Source organism: Ursus arctos, unplaced genomic scaffold, assembly GCF_023065955.2.
Source record: "Ursus arctos isolate Adak ecotype North America unplaced genomic scaffold, UrsArc2.0 scaffold_4, whole genome shotgun sequence".
Taxonomy (NCBI): domain Eukaryota; kingdom Metazoa; phylum Chordata; class Mammalia; order Carnivora; family Ursidae; genus Ursus; species Ursus arctos.
Window position 1 is genome coordinate 80,071,278 of NW_026623056.1, and position 18,932 is coordinate 80,090,209.

The window sequence follows — 18,932 nt, forward strand, 5'->3', positions numbered from 1 at the left end:
GGAATGCCGAGATCACGCCCTGAGCCAAAGGCAGACACTTAACGACTGCGCTACCCAGGCGCCCAAAAACATTTTATTTTTTTTATTTGAGAGAGACAGAGATAATGAGAGAGAACACAAGTGGGAAGGAGGGGGGAAGCAGACTCCTCGCTGAGCAGGGAGCCCGATGCAGGGCTTGATCCCAGGACCTTGGGATCATGACTTGAGCTGAAGGCAGACACTTAACCGACTGAGCCACCCAGGTGCCCCTGTGCTGAGAACCTTTAAGATTTACTCCCTTGGCAACTTTCAAGTATACCCTACAATACTATTGGCTGTGATCACCATGCTGTCCATTACATCCTGTGGGTATCACTTTTGTGTCTACCGCATAATGTAAGCAGCGAGCAGTCCTAGTGATTGAGTCAAGTGGCTAGAGATGTTTGGGCTGAACTTCAAGTCATGTATCTCTTGAGTACTTTAGTAGGGAATAAAAGAGACTTGGACCAGCTGGTGAGGCCTAGAGTTAGCTGGGGCTCTGTAATGGCCATTGAAGCCAAGTGCAGAATGTTCTGAAATATCTGCTAACAAAGCAGAAGGTTATGAAGTCCTTTCTGTTGTTTGGCCATGGTCTTCAACTACCTGTATTAACACATGATGGTATCTTTTGTTTCTTCGTATTCTGTCAAGAATGGCAAATAATTTTCTGGGTCTAAATGTGGCCTTCATCTTTTCTTATGGACAATTTTGCATCTGGTCTTAGTTTTAATGGATTTCACAGAGTTTGTGCTGTGATGGTTATTCTCCATCATCCCTGTAAAACTGTTCTGTACACTTCTGTGCGCTGCTCTGTGTGCTGGAAGGAGACTGTACCACTCACTCTGGCTCCCTAGCCATGTGGCTTCTAGTTGGGTCTATCCAATGGGAGATTCCATTGCATAATATTCCATAGTAATATTCCCCCACTCCTCTACTCACAGTGGCCTCTGATTGTCGGAGGCTGTGTTACCTATAGCCACAGATCCTATCAGGTGGTTTTTCTCCTGTGGTCAACGCCCTGGTTGTGTTCTGGTAACATAACTCATTCTTACTGACCCTTCTGGCCTAAGGATGATAATGCCGATCCTTAACAGTTTTCCTCATTCTTGCCTTCACCTCTATAAACAATCCCTTTAATAGAAGCTCTTTTATTAATTCCTTGAGTGTACCATCTGTTTCCTGCTGGGACCTTGACTAAGACTCTTGTTGAAAGGCCTGTCATGTTCCACAGACTGGTATGTTTTGGAGTTTGGAGGATACTACAGGCTTACGATAAAACCTTCCTGTTCTATGTAAGCTCTATGTCCAATGTGGGGTTCGAACTCATGACCCCAAGATCAAAAGTCACACGCTCTACCGACTGACTAAGCCAGGTGCCCCACAAAGCCTTCCTGTTCTTTGGAGCTGGGTTACAGCCTATTTGGCTTTGATGTGCCCCAGCAACGAATGTTGCAATGTATTAATGACAATGAGCATGAGGAGTCCCTACATGAGCTTGCAAAAGCACCACTTTATGATTCTGAAGTGCGGGTCCTTTGGCCACTGAATATTGCAGTTTAACTGTGAGCTGCACATGGAAAGTCATGGTTGCCTATTGAATTTCTCTATGATTTTGTTTTGAGACCAGATAGAGATTCTCTAGTAGAGTTTCATTTTCTTCATCTTAACTTCAGACTTTAATAATAATAGTTAATAATAATATAATGCTTTGTGTCAGGCATGATGTATGCACTGTTAATGGGCTCACTGCTGATGTGAGGAAACCTGAGTCCAGGGAGATGTGAAGCAACTTACTCAAGTTCACACACACAGTAAGCAGCCGAGCAGAGACTCACCCCAGGTCTACCTAACTCCAAATCCTGAGCCTTGAAAATAGTTGTTTCCTTCTACTTCTAAAATTCCTTATATCCACTCTTTTTTTTCTCCTCTCCCAGAAGCAACTTGTAACATCAGATTTCCACATGAGTTAACGTAGATTTCAGGAGATGTACTGGATTGCACTTTGAAATGTCTAATGATAGTACTTTAGTTTTCAGTGATACTTATTACTTACTGATCTACATAAATCCTAATATAGAAGAAAAATAGTGTGCTGAGTAGTCTCTGAACCTCCACGTCCAATTATCACTTTGTTCTCTAGTCCAGGAGACTAGAGAATAAGAATCAGTTTTGAGTGATTTTTGAGTCAGAATCACTAGACTCTCTTGACCAGTAGGTCAGACGTGGGTTCTGTCTGACTTGAGCCAATATGAGGCATGACCAGAAGATCAGTCTTGAAAAAGAGTGAAATGCACGGTTCCATTGTCTTTAGCCCATCTGGACCTCAGGTTTGCAGCAAATGCGTTTCTCCCCTCGAAGCCACAGCCCTTATTGGATGACCTTCTTTAAAGGGAGTCTGCAGGTTCTGGTAACTGTTCCTTTCTCTTACTTGTTCATACTTGGTCATAACAGCTCCCCATCATCGTTATCCTTATCTCTGCTCACTACTCAGGAAATAGGCCCTCATGAACTGCCCTCTTTGCCCCAGAGGGCTGTGGCAAGAGGTTCTTGCCATGATCCCCAGGTAAGAAAATTTTATGATTTATCCAAAGATTTACCCTAACCCAGGAGTATGTCAAAGAATAAAATTTATTTTCAGTATTCATCTTGGGTCCTTGAAAGAAAATTGGAGGCATCTGGTTAACCATAAAGAAAGAATCCTGTTGGGAGAAATAAAGACAAAAATTCCGCCTGAGGACCTACAGCCCTTCTCATCAACTTCTGAAGCATCTCCCATCCCATTCCTCTGCAAGTGCTCAGAGAAGCACCAATGTAAGCTGAGATGAGGATCTTGGAGCTCTTTTAGATAGTTGTCTGCGAGGTTAACACCAAATCTTAACTATAGGAAAAGAGAGTTTTAATAATATTTTGAAAAAAAATTAATTCCTTCTTTCCTCTTGTTCTCACCAAAACTCTCCAATGCCCTAACTATACTGTAGGTGAGAAAAAACAAAACAAAACAGAAAACAGAAAAAACAGAAAAAACAAAAACAAAATAAAACAAAAAACAAAACCCAAAAACAAAAACAAAAACTATCTATCTTTGACTTAACAAAATTACAGGCTTTCGTAATTCATAGCTACATAAATAATTTTTAACTACAAAAGCAATGGGACTTGGAATGAAAATTTTAGAGCACGGTTCAACAATGGCAAACCCCATTGTCTTAGGGCCACGCTCTAGGCCCCGGAACAAAGGTGAAAAATGAGGTAGAAAATGCCACTGTGGGTTCTATTGATGCTGTAGTTAAAGCTAATAAAGTGTCTTTTGAAAGATGTGAAGTAGAGAATAATGTTATAAAAATGATAGTTTGAGACAAGATACTCATGATGAGCTCTAGTTCTTCATCTTGTACATATTACAGAACTGACCTGGTGTATCTCCATGCTAAAGAGTAGCAAGTTCCAAGACGGGTCCCTCTGTAATCTTACTTCATCTGCTCAGATGAGCATGGATCATCTCAGCTAGTCACTTGCAGAAGTTTCTGGCAGGGGAGGGAGATACCTGTCTTTCTCACTTGAAAGTTTCCCATCCTCTCAGATGGGTTTGCTTGGAGCACCTTTCATGTGATTGGTGATGGCAGTGGGGACCACTACTCTCCCGCATAGGAAAAATGTACCACTTTCCAAGATGGATAACCTGAAATATCTCTCATACTTTGTCCACTTTGTCCTTTGTGGACCCCTGCTTTCTTTCTTCTTCTTCTCCTTCTTCTCCTTCTCCCCCCCCCCTCCTCCTCCTTCTTCTTCTTCTTCCCTTCCTTCCTCCCTTCCTTCCTTCCTTCCTTCCTTCCTTCCTTTCTTTCTTTCTTTCTTTCTTTCTTTCTTTCTTTCTTTCTTTCTTTCTTTCTTCCTCCTCCTTCTTCTTCTTCTTCCTTCCTTCCTTCCTTCCTTCCTTCCTTCCTTCCTTCCTTCCTTCCTTCCTTCAAGGATTTTATTTATTTATTTGTGAGAGAGAGGAAGAGCAAAAGCAGGGGGAGTGGCAGGCAGAGGGAGAAGCAGACTCCCCACTGAGCAGGGAGCTGGACATGGAACTCGGATCATAACCTGAGCCAAAGGCAGACGCTTAACAGACTGAGCCATCCAGGCATCCCTAGACCTCTGCTTTCATAGGTTGGGGAGTAGGAAGGGGCAGCAAGAGCACGATTAGAGTGATAACTAATAGGACCTGAAAAGGATGGCTGCCTGCAGGTTTTGCGGCATTGGTTATAAGGTGGACTACTTGATGCTTCTTTGTTCTCAGCTTTCAGCCCTAGGTGCTAACTCTGGTGTAAAAGGAGCAATCACATTTGATACATTTTATTTTATTTTATTTTATTTATTTTTTTTTTAAAGATTTTTTTTTTTTTTTTTTTTTTTTTTTTTTTTTTTTATGTGACAGAGAGACAGCCAGCGAGAGAGGGAACACAGCAGGGGAGTGGGAGAGGAAGAAGCAGGCTCCCAGCAGAGGAGCCCGATGTGGGACTCGATCCCGGAACGCCGGGATCACGCCCTGAGCCGAAGGCAGACGCTTAACGACTGCGCTACCCAGGCGCCCCACATTTGATACATTTTAAATAGCTTTTAATGTCATATAAAGCAATAAAACTAGCTTGGTGTCTGGTAGATCTCGTAGCCCATCTTTCTGCTTTAAAGAAGTACAATCTCTGAAACATCTCAAACAAATTAGAACCCCTGTAATCCTTTCAGAGAGCCAGAATTTGTGTCCTTTGGTAATTGAGGCTAGCATTTTATCACTGCTATCAGGAGTGTCTAACTCACTTATGACGTATCTCCTTTAGATTACAGCATAAGCCTCTCTCTCTGCCTTCCTCAGTGGAGGAGTAAAACCACCCATCTTCATATCCCAGTCCAACACTTCATAAATGTGTAGGTAGTTGCTCTTTAACTGAACCCAGGGACCCACCCTTCCCTCCTTCCTTCTTTCCTTCCTTTCTTCCCTTTCATCTGTTATTAGTCTTGAATTTTTGAGTAAATGCATTTTGTGGATGTATAGTCACCTCTGCTAACATGCTACATACTTTTAGGGTCTGGGTTATACTTGAGTCTTTTATTTTCACAAATGACTTCTGAGGATTGCCAAGGCAAATGCAAACATTTCCACCTTGCGGAAGAATCTCCTCAACACAGATACTTGCTTGAAAGATCTGATGTATTTTGTGAGTTTCTGGGAACTTGCAATATTTTGTTATATATTTGGGGACAAAATAAGATCTGGAAAGCATAAAGAGGGAGGTAGGGAGGGAAAATATGAATCCAAGTTCTTTCCAGGAAAGCTTAAGAATGGAAGAGAGGAGTAAAGTTTTATATTTCAGTGGGAAATTTAATGGCCGTGGTTGGATTCACTTGCACATTTAATATGTATAATATCCTGTATTGTGTGAGCCAGTTCCTGGGAGTAGTGGTGAAGAGGCTGATTTGGCATGAAATAAAGTGCTACGCAAGTTACCAGCATGGACCAAATAATGTTAAGGTCAAATTGCTCAAGTGAAGGTAAGTCACAGGAGAGAGAGGGGATGAAATCAGGGAAAGTTTCATGCATCTGTGGCATTTGACCTGAGTCTTTAAGTCAAGTTTGGTCAGGGAGAGATGGAAGTGGAGAGAGAGGAGGAAAGAAAAAGCTTCCATATAAATGGGAAAACATAAGCCAGGCACAAGTTGTAGATACTGGTTGTTTCCGGTTCGATGAAATTAACCTGGTGTGTGGCTTCTCTAACAGCATCATTTTCTGGAGGAAGTCAGAAGGAAATCATCCAGGAAATCTATGATGAGATCATTAAACATTTCACTGAAAGATACCCTTGCAATTAATTTCATTTGCAATATGCATGCTTATGAATCATTATATTTGTTGGGATGTTGTGAAAAGGTCAAAACTAATTATGTATTTGTTATGATGAGCTTAAAATTCTAGCTGTCATTTGTTATCTTGGGTCCCTTGAGACAATGCAGACTCAATTCCATCCCTATATTGGAGTTTTGAGTGTCATTTTTTAAGCTTTAATGAAAATGTTTCTTTCATCACTATAATTTGGTTTATTATGCTTAATGCCACCAAATTACTTCTAAATCTTGGCATGGCTTTATTAAAAATGGTCTCATTTTAATTTGCTGCTCTAGGTACAGAATTCATCATGAAGACAAGGAAAAGCAGCTTGCCTCTTCAGAGATATCCTGGAAGTAGCTTAATGACAAATCTACAAATACTGAAGACATTATCAACGCATTTAAAATTCTCTGTGATGTTGCTTACTTGAAAATCTTTATCTTGTGTGTGTGGGTGTTTCCTGAAATTGTTATATTTCTTGGTCTCTTACTGAAGAATTTGCTAGCATATGTTCCTTGTGGGTAGATGGGAATGTGAATCCTAGAAAACTCAATGGCATTCATAGTTGCAGTCCCTAAAAATCAAGTGAGCCGACAAAATTTCACCTTTGAAATCTGACCTATTCAATTCTAATATTCTCAAAGGCAAGGACTACATATTTGAAATCTGACCTATTCATTTCTAATATCCTCAAAGGCAAGGACTATATCTTCTTTAAAATTTGTGGCAGGTGTCTATATGGCATATCCTCAAAAGGTTGTCATTTATTATTCAGCAAGTCTTTGTTTATTACCCACTATATATAAGAGGGTAAACAACTTCTATAGAGTGATTGATATTTAAAAGACATAGTTTGTTTCACCTTCTAGAAGTTTATAATCAACTGGGAGTTTATGATCTAATGATCTCCTATGAGCTTGCTGGAACATGAGGAGGCTTTAGATGTTTACAGAAACTAACATTATGCCATTCATACGTTTTAATTATGATTTGAATGACTTGCCTTAGGAACAAGAAACATTCAAAGAGTTATTTCAAATCAGTAATACAACTAGTCTGTACATTTGATGGAGAGTTAATTTTATTAACTATTAAGGGTTAGAAATGGCATTTTACTATTTAAGTACCTTTGTAAGGCATTGGTATCCTTAGAAATTGCTTCTTGGAAACATTAATAGCTATCTCTCTATTTATTCTATTAAATGATAATGGGAGATGACTAATTGCCCTATGATACTCCTTTAAAAGTTGAGTCAAGAATTTGTTTTAATGCAAAACAAATATTTGCTTTAATATAAATAAAATAAAAATATTGAATACATATGTAAGTCCATGTAGTGCTGTGATTAAGAGACTCTGGACTCAGATTGAAATTAGAATCTTGGTTCTTCAACCAACAGGCAGTCTGATTTGGGGAGCTACTTACTCTTTTTTCTTGCAATTTCCTTTTCTGAAATAGAATAACTAATACAGAGTGCCAACTTCGTAACGCTGCTGAGGGGACACTGTAAGATCAGGTAGGTTTTGAGGGAAGCCTGAGTTTGGCCAATAGTACTCAGCGTTAGGAAGGAATGGAGTGTGGTTGTGATGATGTGGGGGGGGGGGTTATGTTGCATTTGTTTGCCACTTTATAGTTAAGTGACCTTGGGCAAGCTGTTTAAGCCCTCTGAACCTCGGTTTTTAACTGTAAAAAACACTGTTTACTTTAGGGTTGCTATCACTATTACATGAGCAAATGTTGTGAAGTACATATAATGCGACTAGATTCAGCACATCCTCATTAAATGATAGCTGCTATTACAATTGTTAGCATCTGGTAGCATGACCTTGATATATACCAGAAGCAGAGTCCAGATCAGACTAAGACAATGGGATCGATCTATCTATTTATCTCTCTTTTATCTATATATACATCTATCTAAACCTATATATGTATAATCTTTCTCATAATGTCCAAATGAAATATCAAAGTCAATTGGACTCCTTCCAGATTATCCTGGATTACTTTGTTGGTGGGTAGGGGTCCCTTGCCTTCCATTTAGATGAGACTTCTCTTTTGCCATCAGTAGAAATTTCAACTTTGTTAGTAGAACTCTGTGGCTGCCAGGAAGATGAAGTCTGAGGACCAACGAGCAAAATAATCCTATGACTTACTGTCCACATTGGGGTGCTTTTGTGAGGTCAGGGGGGCATTTTAATCTATAAGACTTCACGATTTCAAGCTTCATGCAGAATTGTTCAGGGCAAACTAGGACATCTGGACATTCTATGAATGAAGAAAAGGGGATGGGAAATGATGGGGAAAAGGAAGGAAAAAGCGTACGAATTAAATAAGCAAAGCAGACAACACACGCCCACAAATCCTTTTTGGCGTCTCCTCTAGCCGACTAGGCTGTGTGAAAATGAAGTAACTGCTCTAATTAGTTATCTCGTGGGCAAAGCTTAAAGGCAACCTCTCTGGGGCACTTGGGACACACTATGAGGACGCTCACCCGCCAAGCCAGCGCACGTGTTTCTGGATTTCTAAGTGTCAGCTTGTCAGTATGGTTTAACGTTGGTCATTTCTTTCCCGAGGCTTATGGGACTTTGAGTTACTACTTGTAAATATAGCATGTGTGTCTCTACTCTGGTGGATTTACTGTTCCTATTTTGTCCTGCTTTTTTCCTCCCCACACAGCCATTTTTTAAGAAATGTAATTGGAAAAAATTTCCCTTCACATACAGGACTAGACATGAACAAAACTGAGAGCTGATTGTGCCTTTTAAGTCCCAGCCCCACTTTTTATGACCTCCTCCCCACCCCTACAGGCTTCTTCTCCAAGCACTCCTTTACTTCAGGTGGAATGGCTTGTTTGTCCTAGCCCTGTACACTCGTGTCACTCCTCTGGTCATCCTTGATCAGTGAATACCTGTTCCCTTCCCCTTGCTCCCAGCTGAAGGAGTCAACTAACAAATACCTTGAGCAAGTAGATTGTAACTTGAGTCTCTTTCAGACAATGCTTCACTTTGTTACCAAACCATCAGCCCCTCTGACGTTGGAGAGAATCTGGTGCACCATATCTTTTGGGACTGGTAGACCTTATGTTTCTTTAAAAAAAAAAATCACACTGCATGGATAGCTCCTAGAAATACCTTTCCTAGAACAGTCACTCTTACATTATTCCTCCTTTGAAACGACAATCCCAGGAGCTTCTTGATTGAGAGAGGGAAGCAAACTCTAAGAGACCCTTAACAATAAGGAACAAACAGCGGGTTCATGGAGAAGAGGAGGGTGGGGGCCCGGCTAAATGGGGGATGGGTATTAAGGAAGGCACTTGTTGTGGTGAGCACTGGGTGTTATATGTAAGTGATGAATCACTAAATTCTTTTTTTTATTAAAAAAATTGTTTTAATAATAACATTTTTTATTATATTATGTTAGCCACCATACAGTACATCCCTAGTTTTTGATGTAAAGTTCCATGATGAATCACTAAGTTCTATACCTGAAACCAATTTCACTATATATGTCAACTAATTAGAATTAAAATAAAAACTTGACCAAAAAAAAAAAAAAGAACATGTTTAGTCTTTTGGGTCAGGCAAAGGGTTAAATTAAAGCAGGAACTGCTGAGACAGAGAACGAAAAATTTGATCTATTTGATCTTTGTCTAGTTTCTTTGACCCACTTCCTCCTCATTTCTCTCTCTGGCTTCTTCTAGGCTAAGAGTTGAAAACTCTGAGCTCCTAGGTGAGACAACAACCCCACGAGGTCAATGCAAGCAAGGAATCTTCTCTTCCCTTTTCTCTGTACTAAAGGCAAGAAGGGCCCAGATTGGAAACTTGAAAAGGAAAATAAATCTTAGCCATGAACATTGTCTTTCAGTCAACACTGACCTCCCTCTCTCTGGCTGAATATTTCACCTGCACAATCTTTTTCTATGAGCATCAAGAAATTGCTGAAGGAGGAAATAGAAGATCCAGTTCTTAATTAACTTTGGCATTGATTTCCATATAACTGTGTATGAATCACTGTTCTTTGGTGAAAGAAATGAAAATCTCCAAGATTAATGGTTGTTCGCAGGGATTTTTCTGGACCAAGTTCCAAATACTCCACAATTTCTTCTTTTTCTCTCCTCTGAACTGTCTTACTCTGTTCTTTGCCCTAACAGATACAGACACACAGAAACACATGTACACGTTCATACCCAAAGTGCTTCCAGAATGAAATACTGGGGTGGGGACAGGAGGATAATCATGCACATTAAGTAGTTGCCATAAAAGTCCTATCCTGCAATTTTGCCTAGTTCAATATATTTTTAACCAATTTACTCATAACAAGTATTATATGCCTTGAAGGAAAATGCAGTTATGGCTAAGCAAAGAAGAAAGTGGTTAGTGGACCTTGAAACACCTATAAACCAGACTGACACACAATATATTTTAGATATTAGAAGTTGAAATACTTCTTTTCCTACAAATTGCTGTAACAAACTGTGAAAGGATATAGTAATATTTTCTGAAATGAGAGGAAAGTATCATTGTCACATTAGAAAATGGAGAACGGTATAATTTTTAGTGAACTGAATAAATGACACGTTTCCCTCTAATATATTACCCTCCTAGTCCACCCTCAGCTGTTGAATTCACTGTATTTCTGTTTGTTTTTCTATCTGTTTCTAGCTGTAAGCATATTGTTCTCAATGTAAGCATCTTCATGGTTTTTATGTAAGCATCTTAATGCATTTTTAATGAAATACATCATCTTCTAATTCAGATTGATCCCAAATCTCAGCATTGCTCCTAATCACAGAAAAATATCTGTCCAATATCTGCTATTGCTATTTTAAAGGTGGCTTTTTCCTTTTTATGTCTGGAAACGTTTTGGTACTTAAACTCTACGGGGACTAGATTAAAAGATTCTTTTAGTTATAGAATCATCCTACAGAAACGAATGGGACTTAATCAGATGAAATACCGTCCCAGTGCCTGCTCCTTTCCCATTGGTTCCCAATATAATGAATGATATCTTGACTCTCCAGTGAAGCCTCCCTCTTCCCCTACCCTAATCCTGGACTTTTTCTCAATCCCGTTCTTCCCTCCCTCATGACCACCACCTGAATCTCTGGCCACATGAGTTGTGCCTCTAAGTTACCTCCATCATTCAGTGGTCTGTCTGCCGCCGCGCTGGCCTGGCTGCAACGTCCTTTCCTTGAGTTTCTGAAAGAGGCTTCAGGTGACCCTGTCTCTTCCTCCTCAGTCTCCTTGCCTTCAATCCTTTCTTCACTTTCAGCCAGAGTGATCGTCACCTGTCAGGCCCATTGCATCCCCTTTGCAGCTCTTTTCCCTCACCATTCTGGCCTTATTGGCTCTTCTCTCAGGGCCTTCAGATATGCTGCCTCCTCAGCCTGGAATGCTTGCTTCTCCATCTTCTGTCCCTCCCTTCACCTGATTAATTTGCCATCCTAGTAGAGCTATACCTTCCTTCAGGAAGACTTCCTTGGTTGAATCCTTCTCCTGCATGTTCCTTTAGCTTCTGGCTTCCACAGAGGAAGTGCTAATCCCACTTTTAGTAATAGAATGTTTTTCTTTTTTGTTTAACTGTAAACTGTGTGAGGGCAGGCACCATATCTGCCTTCCTCACCACAGTATCCCCAGAACCTAGAATGGTGTCCAGAATGTGGTAGACACTTATATTTTTTGAATGAATGTCCCCCTTTTTTTAAGAATCCTTTTATCTTATACTTACCAATGTTCCAAATGCCATTTTAAAGTATTTATGAAGTTAGATTTTAAAGCACAAAGATGAGTAGTTTAACTTTACTATAGTGGCTAGGTATTTGGTATGAACTAAAAGTATTTTTTTTAAAACTTAGCCAGAAATGATTCTGTCTGTCTGAACAGGTACGAAGAGTCATCAAAATAACAACCTGACAACAGATGACACTTGGCAACCAAACATTGTGAATGGGAGCAGAGTAAAGGGGAACAAACCAACACCAGAACTTGTTCTGGAAAAAAAAAAAAAACCCTGTTGTTTTATTATTATTTAGAAAGCACACACATCAATTTATTGTGAAGAGAGAAAAGGCAAAATAAGTGAGCATACAAATTCATTTCCAAAGAACCAGTGCCACTTTCCAAGTACGATCTGTCTATGTGAGCTTCTTAAAAGTTTGTATTTCTTATATCTACATACATAACTCTGGTTATGTATATAGGTACATGGAAACACGTCACACGCTTGTCAGGAATCCTTTCTCCCAACACCTGTAGTGAGCATCTTGTTTTCCTTTCTGAAAGCTGCCTGCAGACATTTTCTTGGATTATGCCACAGTTTCTTTCCTCTGAGTTCGTCTCTGATGACAAGTAAGGATACTTGTGAAGGGAGATTTACCCTTAGTTCTTGACTTTTTCTTTAGCTTTTTCTGATTTTTGAGTGAGATTCCCAGTTCTTCCATGATGGCATTGAAAGAGAGACACTAGAGAACATGAAATAATGGAACGTCAGTGTAACCAAACTGGCTCCCTCCTCCACCGGTCTGTTTCTCACCTCAGTTTTTATGAATACGAGAGAGTGGTCTAAGGCAACTCTGACACAGAGTGAAGTTCCCGGCCAGTTCCCACACCTCCTCCTCCACCCACTGGCCATCCGCTTTTTCTATTTGGGGAAACTGAGGCAGCAAGCTAGCTGGGCAAACTTCGGGGTTTCATTCACAGATGCAGTAGTATAAAACTACCCAGTTAGGCTCTCAAAATAGACAACTTACCTTTGCTGAGACACCAAAATAGAGTTAAGTTAAGTCATTTCCCCCATTGAGATGATCCAAACATTGATAGGTTTATCAAGGCATACGGACACTTCAGTAATGCTATAGAAAATGAACAAACCTTCTCTACACCAAGGCTTTGTTTTTTTCTCCCATGAAACCTTACTTTGTTCCTAAAATAAAATCTAATTCTTGATGACTTTCCTTTCTGATAAAAAAAAAGAAAAAAAAACAATTTTAAATTGTATATTTTCTCCAAAAAACAGAGATCTGGCAGCAGCAATGATGCAGCTGTGGTTGAAATGAAAATAATATGGTACCGAACCGCACAGCAAAGATGATGGCATAATACAAGGAGAAAATGGAGCAACAATTATGAAATATCACACATATGCAGATGGCATATATATGTACAGATCTATTACAATTACACTGTATGGATTCACAGGCACAGTATACAAATGCTATAGTAAAACATAATTTGCTGTCATTTCTTCCAGCCAAGATAAGATCCTTGAGTGACAAATTCCTGCTTATAGAGATTTCTGGAAAGTAGTATTGTTTTTGATGAGATCACCCTTAAAACATCCTTCAAATCCCAAAGCCTTTGGTCAAGCGTGTGGGAGGGCAAGTGTGTGACTCCTTTGTGATTAACTCACAAAATGGATATGTTAAAGCTCAAATGACAACATACCACCAGATGATTTCTCCAGGTTGTGAGGGCCTGATAGGAAGAAATTGGTGTTTCATGTGTGCAAAGTACGAAATGTCTCCTGCGGTCCTTGTATTTAATGGGCAACATGTATTTTTGAAAATTTACACTCCATTTTTGTTCCATAGAGGAGTTGATGTAGTTTAAATAAAGTATTTTTTAAAATATTTATTTATTTATTAGAGAAAGAGAGAGCACAGGAGGAAGAGCAGAGGGAGAAAGAGAGGGAGATAGTCTCCAGCAGACTCCAAGCTGAGGTCGGAGCGGGAGGCGGGGCTCCATCTCATGACCCGGGGATCATGACCTGAGCCGAAACCAAGAGTAGGATGCTTAACTGACTGAGCCACCCAGGGGCCCCTAAATAAGCAGCATTTAAAATTTTTCTACTCGATTTGAAAACTAGACAGATAAATTTAGATCCTAGATGTAAATTACTGGTCTATCAGACACACACCTCTAAAAAAAGTAGTAGTTTTCATTTGACTTTTTGTCTCTTTTACACATAAGCATTTATAGAATTTGAATTTCATTTCCATTTTCTTATAGTACTGAAAATTCATGTCGTGCATGTTAATTTTCTTTCAAATGTTATGTTGTGACTTCGGTGAATTGAGAGGGGGATCATGCCACTAAAAGAAAAACTTTAGGAATGTTTTCTATGAATTATACTTCCAAAAAATGTTACAGTAAGTATGTTACAAATGAAATTTAATGTTTTTTTTTGTAGCATTATGTGATGTGAAATTTATGTGTTGTTACTAAGATGAACTGAATATTTTACAGTGCCTTTGTGGTATATGGTGTTGCATTCGGGTTTTTGCAACTTCTGCTCAGATATTTATTTCAGTGGAAGGTAGGTTTTTTTTTTGTTTTTTTGCGCGGGACATTTCTAATTTCAGGAAGATCATTAAAATGGAAGAAGAGAGGGAGAGAAGGAAGAAGTGCCAAGGATTTTATAGCCCACACTATTACACACAAATCTCACAGCAATCCTATAAGGTAGGAATTACTATGCCCATTGTGTAGATGGGGAGATTTACTATTGGAGATATTAAGTAATTTGCCCAGGAAATGTGATTCGTAAGAGGAAAAGCTTGCATTTGAACTCAGTCCATCTGACTTCCCAGACTCAACTGCTTTCACTTAAAAATCTCCAACACCTTGATTAATTCTTTTTTCTTAAACTACTATAAAGAGCTTTTTGTAGATTCTTTTCCTATAAATATGTTAAGAAATTGCAATCTTTGTGTTTTATTTCAACTCTCAAACTTTTGATTTTAGACTTTTCTCTTTATTTTGCACTAAAACTACAAGGCAAGTCTCCAAGTGTGGCTCACATAGGAGACACAACCAGGAGGGGATTTGAAACCCTGTCCTCTCTTATTTTGGGTGGAGGGGCAGTCACAGATCTTATCTTGACAATATGTTTCAATTATGCTTCTCTTTAAAAAACACAATCTTCCTTCAAATTTTGTATTGCCTTAAAATACAACAAATGTCTATTCTTTTGATGAACCCCAAGTATTTATTTCTTGCAGCCAGCATGAAAGTGAATATAAATATAGTTTTATGAGCGGTCTGGCTACTCTGTCTTTGGTCACAATGATTTCTTTTTGATTCTCACTTTGTCTCCAACTGTCAAAAAGAAAATGGCAAGATATTGGGGCTGACCTTTCTGCTTCCACGTTTTTGCTGTAGTCATGAGGCAAGACGACCTTTAAGGTCCTTACCAGCCATGAGCTCAAGAAAACCACACACTCTTGTATCCACAGGAAATGAAACTGTGAAGGTCAGCTCAGAATGGCATGGGAGGGTCTCCTATTCATTCATCGATTTGCCTTTTATGATCTCAGAATTAAAGATATTGTGCGCGTGTGTGTGTATATATATATAAAATAAATTTTGAGCTTCTGAATTAGGATAAAAATTTAAGTAGCTTTTCCAAAGCTTCTATTTCTGGACATGCTTTTCATGAACTCCCTTGTGTTCACAGGGCCATAGAAAAATTAGGTTTAGTATGGAAATTTAAATTTCTAAACTAATTTCATTAGAAAGTAACAGACATGTGGATGACCACCTAGCTGATGTGTTCAGGAGGCAGGGAAATGAGGGGTAGGGTGGACACCCCAGCATTATCCTCTAGTGCTTTGCAGACTAGAAATTCCCCTGTAGCATGCATCCTAGGTTGTCCGATTTTTCTCTGGTGGTTGGAGTTCACATTTTCAACGGATCTACATATATGACCATGAATTTTAGTTGTGAGTTGGCCCAGTATCAGAATGTTGGAGTTTAAATTTTAGTTACAGTGCCCAGTAGCTGGGTTACACTGGGCAAGATGTTTAGTTTCTCTTTGACTGAGTTTCCTTATCTATAAAATGCAAACAGTAGCAGAAGGAGAAGGCTTTTCATAGAGTTGTTTTGTGAATGGTTGAGCAGGTACCTGTAAAACACTTAGCACAATGCCTGGCACATGGGGAGTACTCCCTTTCTTTAAAATAACATTGTGTATATCACTGAAAATATTTTAAGTCTATGGAACTTGCTGATATGTATTTTGGGTTCTGTTTTGTTTTGTTTTTTTGGATGAAAGGGAGGAACAGTGAAAGGTTGATGCTTCTTTAATTTCAGCCATCGCATGCCTTTCTATGCACGAATTCTTTGTTTATACCAGTGTTTTAAGGCAGGTCCTATACATGTTTAACACATCAAATTTTCAATGCTTATTTTACTTGTTTTACCCAGCTCATAACATGTTTTAGTGTTATGTGGTAATAGGCTTTATGACAGCTTGTGTCTTGCCTGTGAAGGATAGGTGCTCAAGCATAAAGAGGAAATGAAAATTAACTGCAGTCCCTTGCCATTTAAAAAAAATTCTCTCTGCTTCTGAACCCATTGACAATGAATCCCTATGATGACAAGTCTGATAGGAAAATTCACTTATAAATAAATGGGTTTATAGTAATAAACTATGTTAGTGCCATTTATGCTGTTCTGGACATTGTTCAAAAAGTGACGTGTGTACGTGTGTGTGCAAGAGTGAGTGTGTGCACATGCGTACATGTGTGTGTGCGCCTATGTGTGCCTGTACTTCTCTTGTAGAGGGAAGGAAACTGAGATACAAGTGGTCTACCAGAAACCACAAGTGAAGCTTCAGCCAGCCCTGTAACTCTTCTGGTTTTGCAAGGGAAAGGATTTGCTTGTTTATTTTGCAGAAAGCCATTCCTCTTCTTCACTTCTTTTGTGCCTGTGCTGTGTTCCGAGTGACCTCCCCAGCCCCCCATCCTTCTCTTCTCCTGCCTTCTTTTCCCTTCCTCTTTGGCTTGAGTTTTAAAAATAATTGCTGACAGCATGGCACTCCTTTGGATTAATCCCCAATATTTGATATCTTGGTATTGGTGTGAACCCCAGTATACATTCTTCTTCTTTCCTGACACCTTTATCCTTATATTACAAATATTCCCCTGGAAGGGGTGAGAGGAGCTAATCGAGGTCTTGTTTTGTACTTAAAATAAACTGCCTCAAAAAAAAAGTAGTCTGGGGTGGAGAGTGATTTCTTTTAAGTTATAGAAAAAGCTGTGTGCTAAAATTTGAGTAGTTTACGATATTGAAATGACCAAGGCTAGGCTGATTGAGAATGGTTTTCTGACTAGGTGCAAACTTGGCATCAGATTACGAATAAAATATCAGATTGATCTGTCATTGTATATTTAACATTTATGCACTTGGTGTTTTTATTCATTGGTACATCTAGAAGAACTGCTTGGAATGCATACCTTCACACCTTACATTTTGCATAGGTTTCTCTTGTTACTTTATTAGGCTTCTTATTTAAAGACGCTTGAAATGGTCTGTGACATTGTCTAATAAATTTTCACATTACGCGTTGAACAAAGATATAGATAATATTTGTGTCATCTTACTAAAAATCTTTCATTTTATATAGATCTGCTTGAAAGCAAGCTCTAATCTGGAGCCTTTTTGTAAAGACCATTTTAGTAAAATAGACCAAATTTTAGTGAAATATAGATATCAAGGAACAGTTTACTGAGAAATAATGAGATTATTATTGCTGTTATTTTCTTGGTTTGGTCAAATTACTATCATTCTGTGGAAGCAGTGTCTCAATGATTTTTTTTTCTTTTTAACAAGAAGGTCTAAGCATTCACATCCTTAGCATTTTTAAACTCTGAGATTCAATGTGGGAACAGACCTAGAACGTTCAAAATGTCAGGAAACTTTTAAAGGAATAAGGATGGAAGAATTCTATTCATACATTTGCTACCTTAAGACTCTGGAAAGTCTGGTCACCTGTCTGCGTATATGTTTTATGTCTTCACAGGATAATTGATGATCTCAGAGCAGACATCAGACTCCAGTGATCCCCCACTAATTGTGTTAAGGAAGGGGAAGGGGAATTGTTGGAGTAGCACACGTATGCAACCTTTGTGTGAAGTTCTTGTGTCCCAGAACTCAGGATTTGGCTACCATTTGCTCTTGTTTTATCAGTTTTCTGTGTTCGTTCAGAATCCCTGGGCCATTTCTTATGCAACCATTCTTGGACTTAAAAACAATGATTTTGAGAGGTTGGGAGCTGGCCATCATATCAGTTTCCAGAATAGTGGTTATGATTAATTATGCCTGCAAGCTAATGAGGGAGCTGAGTCTCATTACCTAAGTCTGTGCTCAAAATTTGGGGGTAGAGGAAATCTAGACACTGAACTAGAACTCCAGAGTGTGGTCCCCTCAACCCCACCTGTGACCCAGAAGCCACTCCTCACCCAGCCTCTCACTGCACCTTCAGTGTTTAAACTGGCTCTCCACTCCCCTCAGCCCTGTCTTCCCTTAGGCTACAGTTCGTCAATCCCACTAACTCATTTCCTAGCTCCTTTTAATTTTATGTTTTCACCATCTCTATGTCCTTTCCCTCTCAACTCCTCTACCTTATCCTTTTTTGCCCCCACACTTGAGGCTGGATGCCAACATCTTTGCTCTCTCAGATCCTAGGTATAAGCTAATTCTTTGCATAAATGCATACCCCAGAATTCCCTGTTTTCCAATCTGAGCTCCTTTGAACCATGAACATACACACCTGTGGGGGACACCACAGGCCAGTGACACCAGATACGTGAAGATCATCTTTCTTGGGTTCATCTTTATTAAATATTGTATTTATAAAACTTTTCTTTCATTAAAATAAATGTAAGTATGTAGTGGAATGGATATATATATGTGTGTGTGTATATATATATATATATACACATATATACATTTATATATATATAAATATATATATTTATTTTTTAGAATTCTTTTTTTTTATTTTAATGTTTTTTTATTATATTATGTTAGTCACCATACAGTACATCCCTGCTTTCTGATGTAAAGTTCGATGATTCATTAGTTGCGTATAACACCCAGTGCACCATAGAGAAATTTCTCACTTAGGGTGGCTGCTCAGAGCTCTACATCCAAACTCTTATGGTATCAGTTCATTCTCCTCTAACATTAGGTATAATTTCATGGAAAACTTTGAAAAGTGAGGTTAACACTGGAGCAGTGTTCCATTTTGATATTAATCCATGTGCTT

General features: G+C 39.0%; 1 protein-coding gene across 6 annotated transcripts in view; it reads right to left on the bottom strand.

Moving 5' to 3' along the window:
• Positions 1-12,189: 12,189 nt before the first annotated feature.
• GRIK1 (glutamate ionotropic receptor kainate type subunit 1) overlaps positions 12,190-18,932 on the bottom strand; it is a 363,796-nt gene continuing 357,053 nt past the window's right edge. For 4 of the 6 annotated variants that reach the window (XM_026515292.2, XM_026515224.2, XM_026515139.2 and 1 more), the window contains one exon: positions 12,190-12,345. In XM_026515292.2, the coding sequence (XP_026371077.1) occupies positions 12,190-12,345 (156 nt within the window). Of the gene's footprint in view, positions 12,346-12,754; positions 12,842-18,932 lie in introns of all 6 variants that reach the window. The other 2 variants (XM_026514942.2, XM_026514860.2) reach the window with 1 other exon arrangement.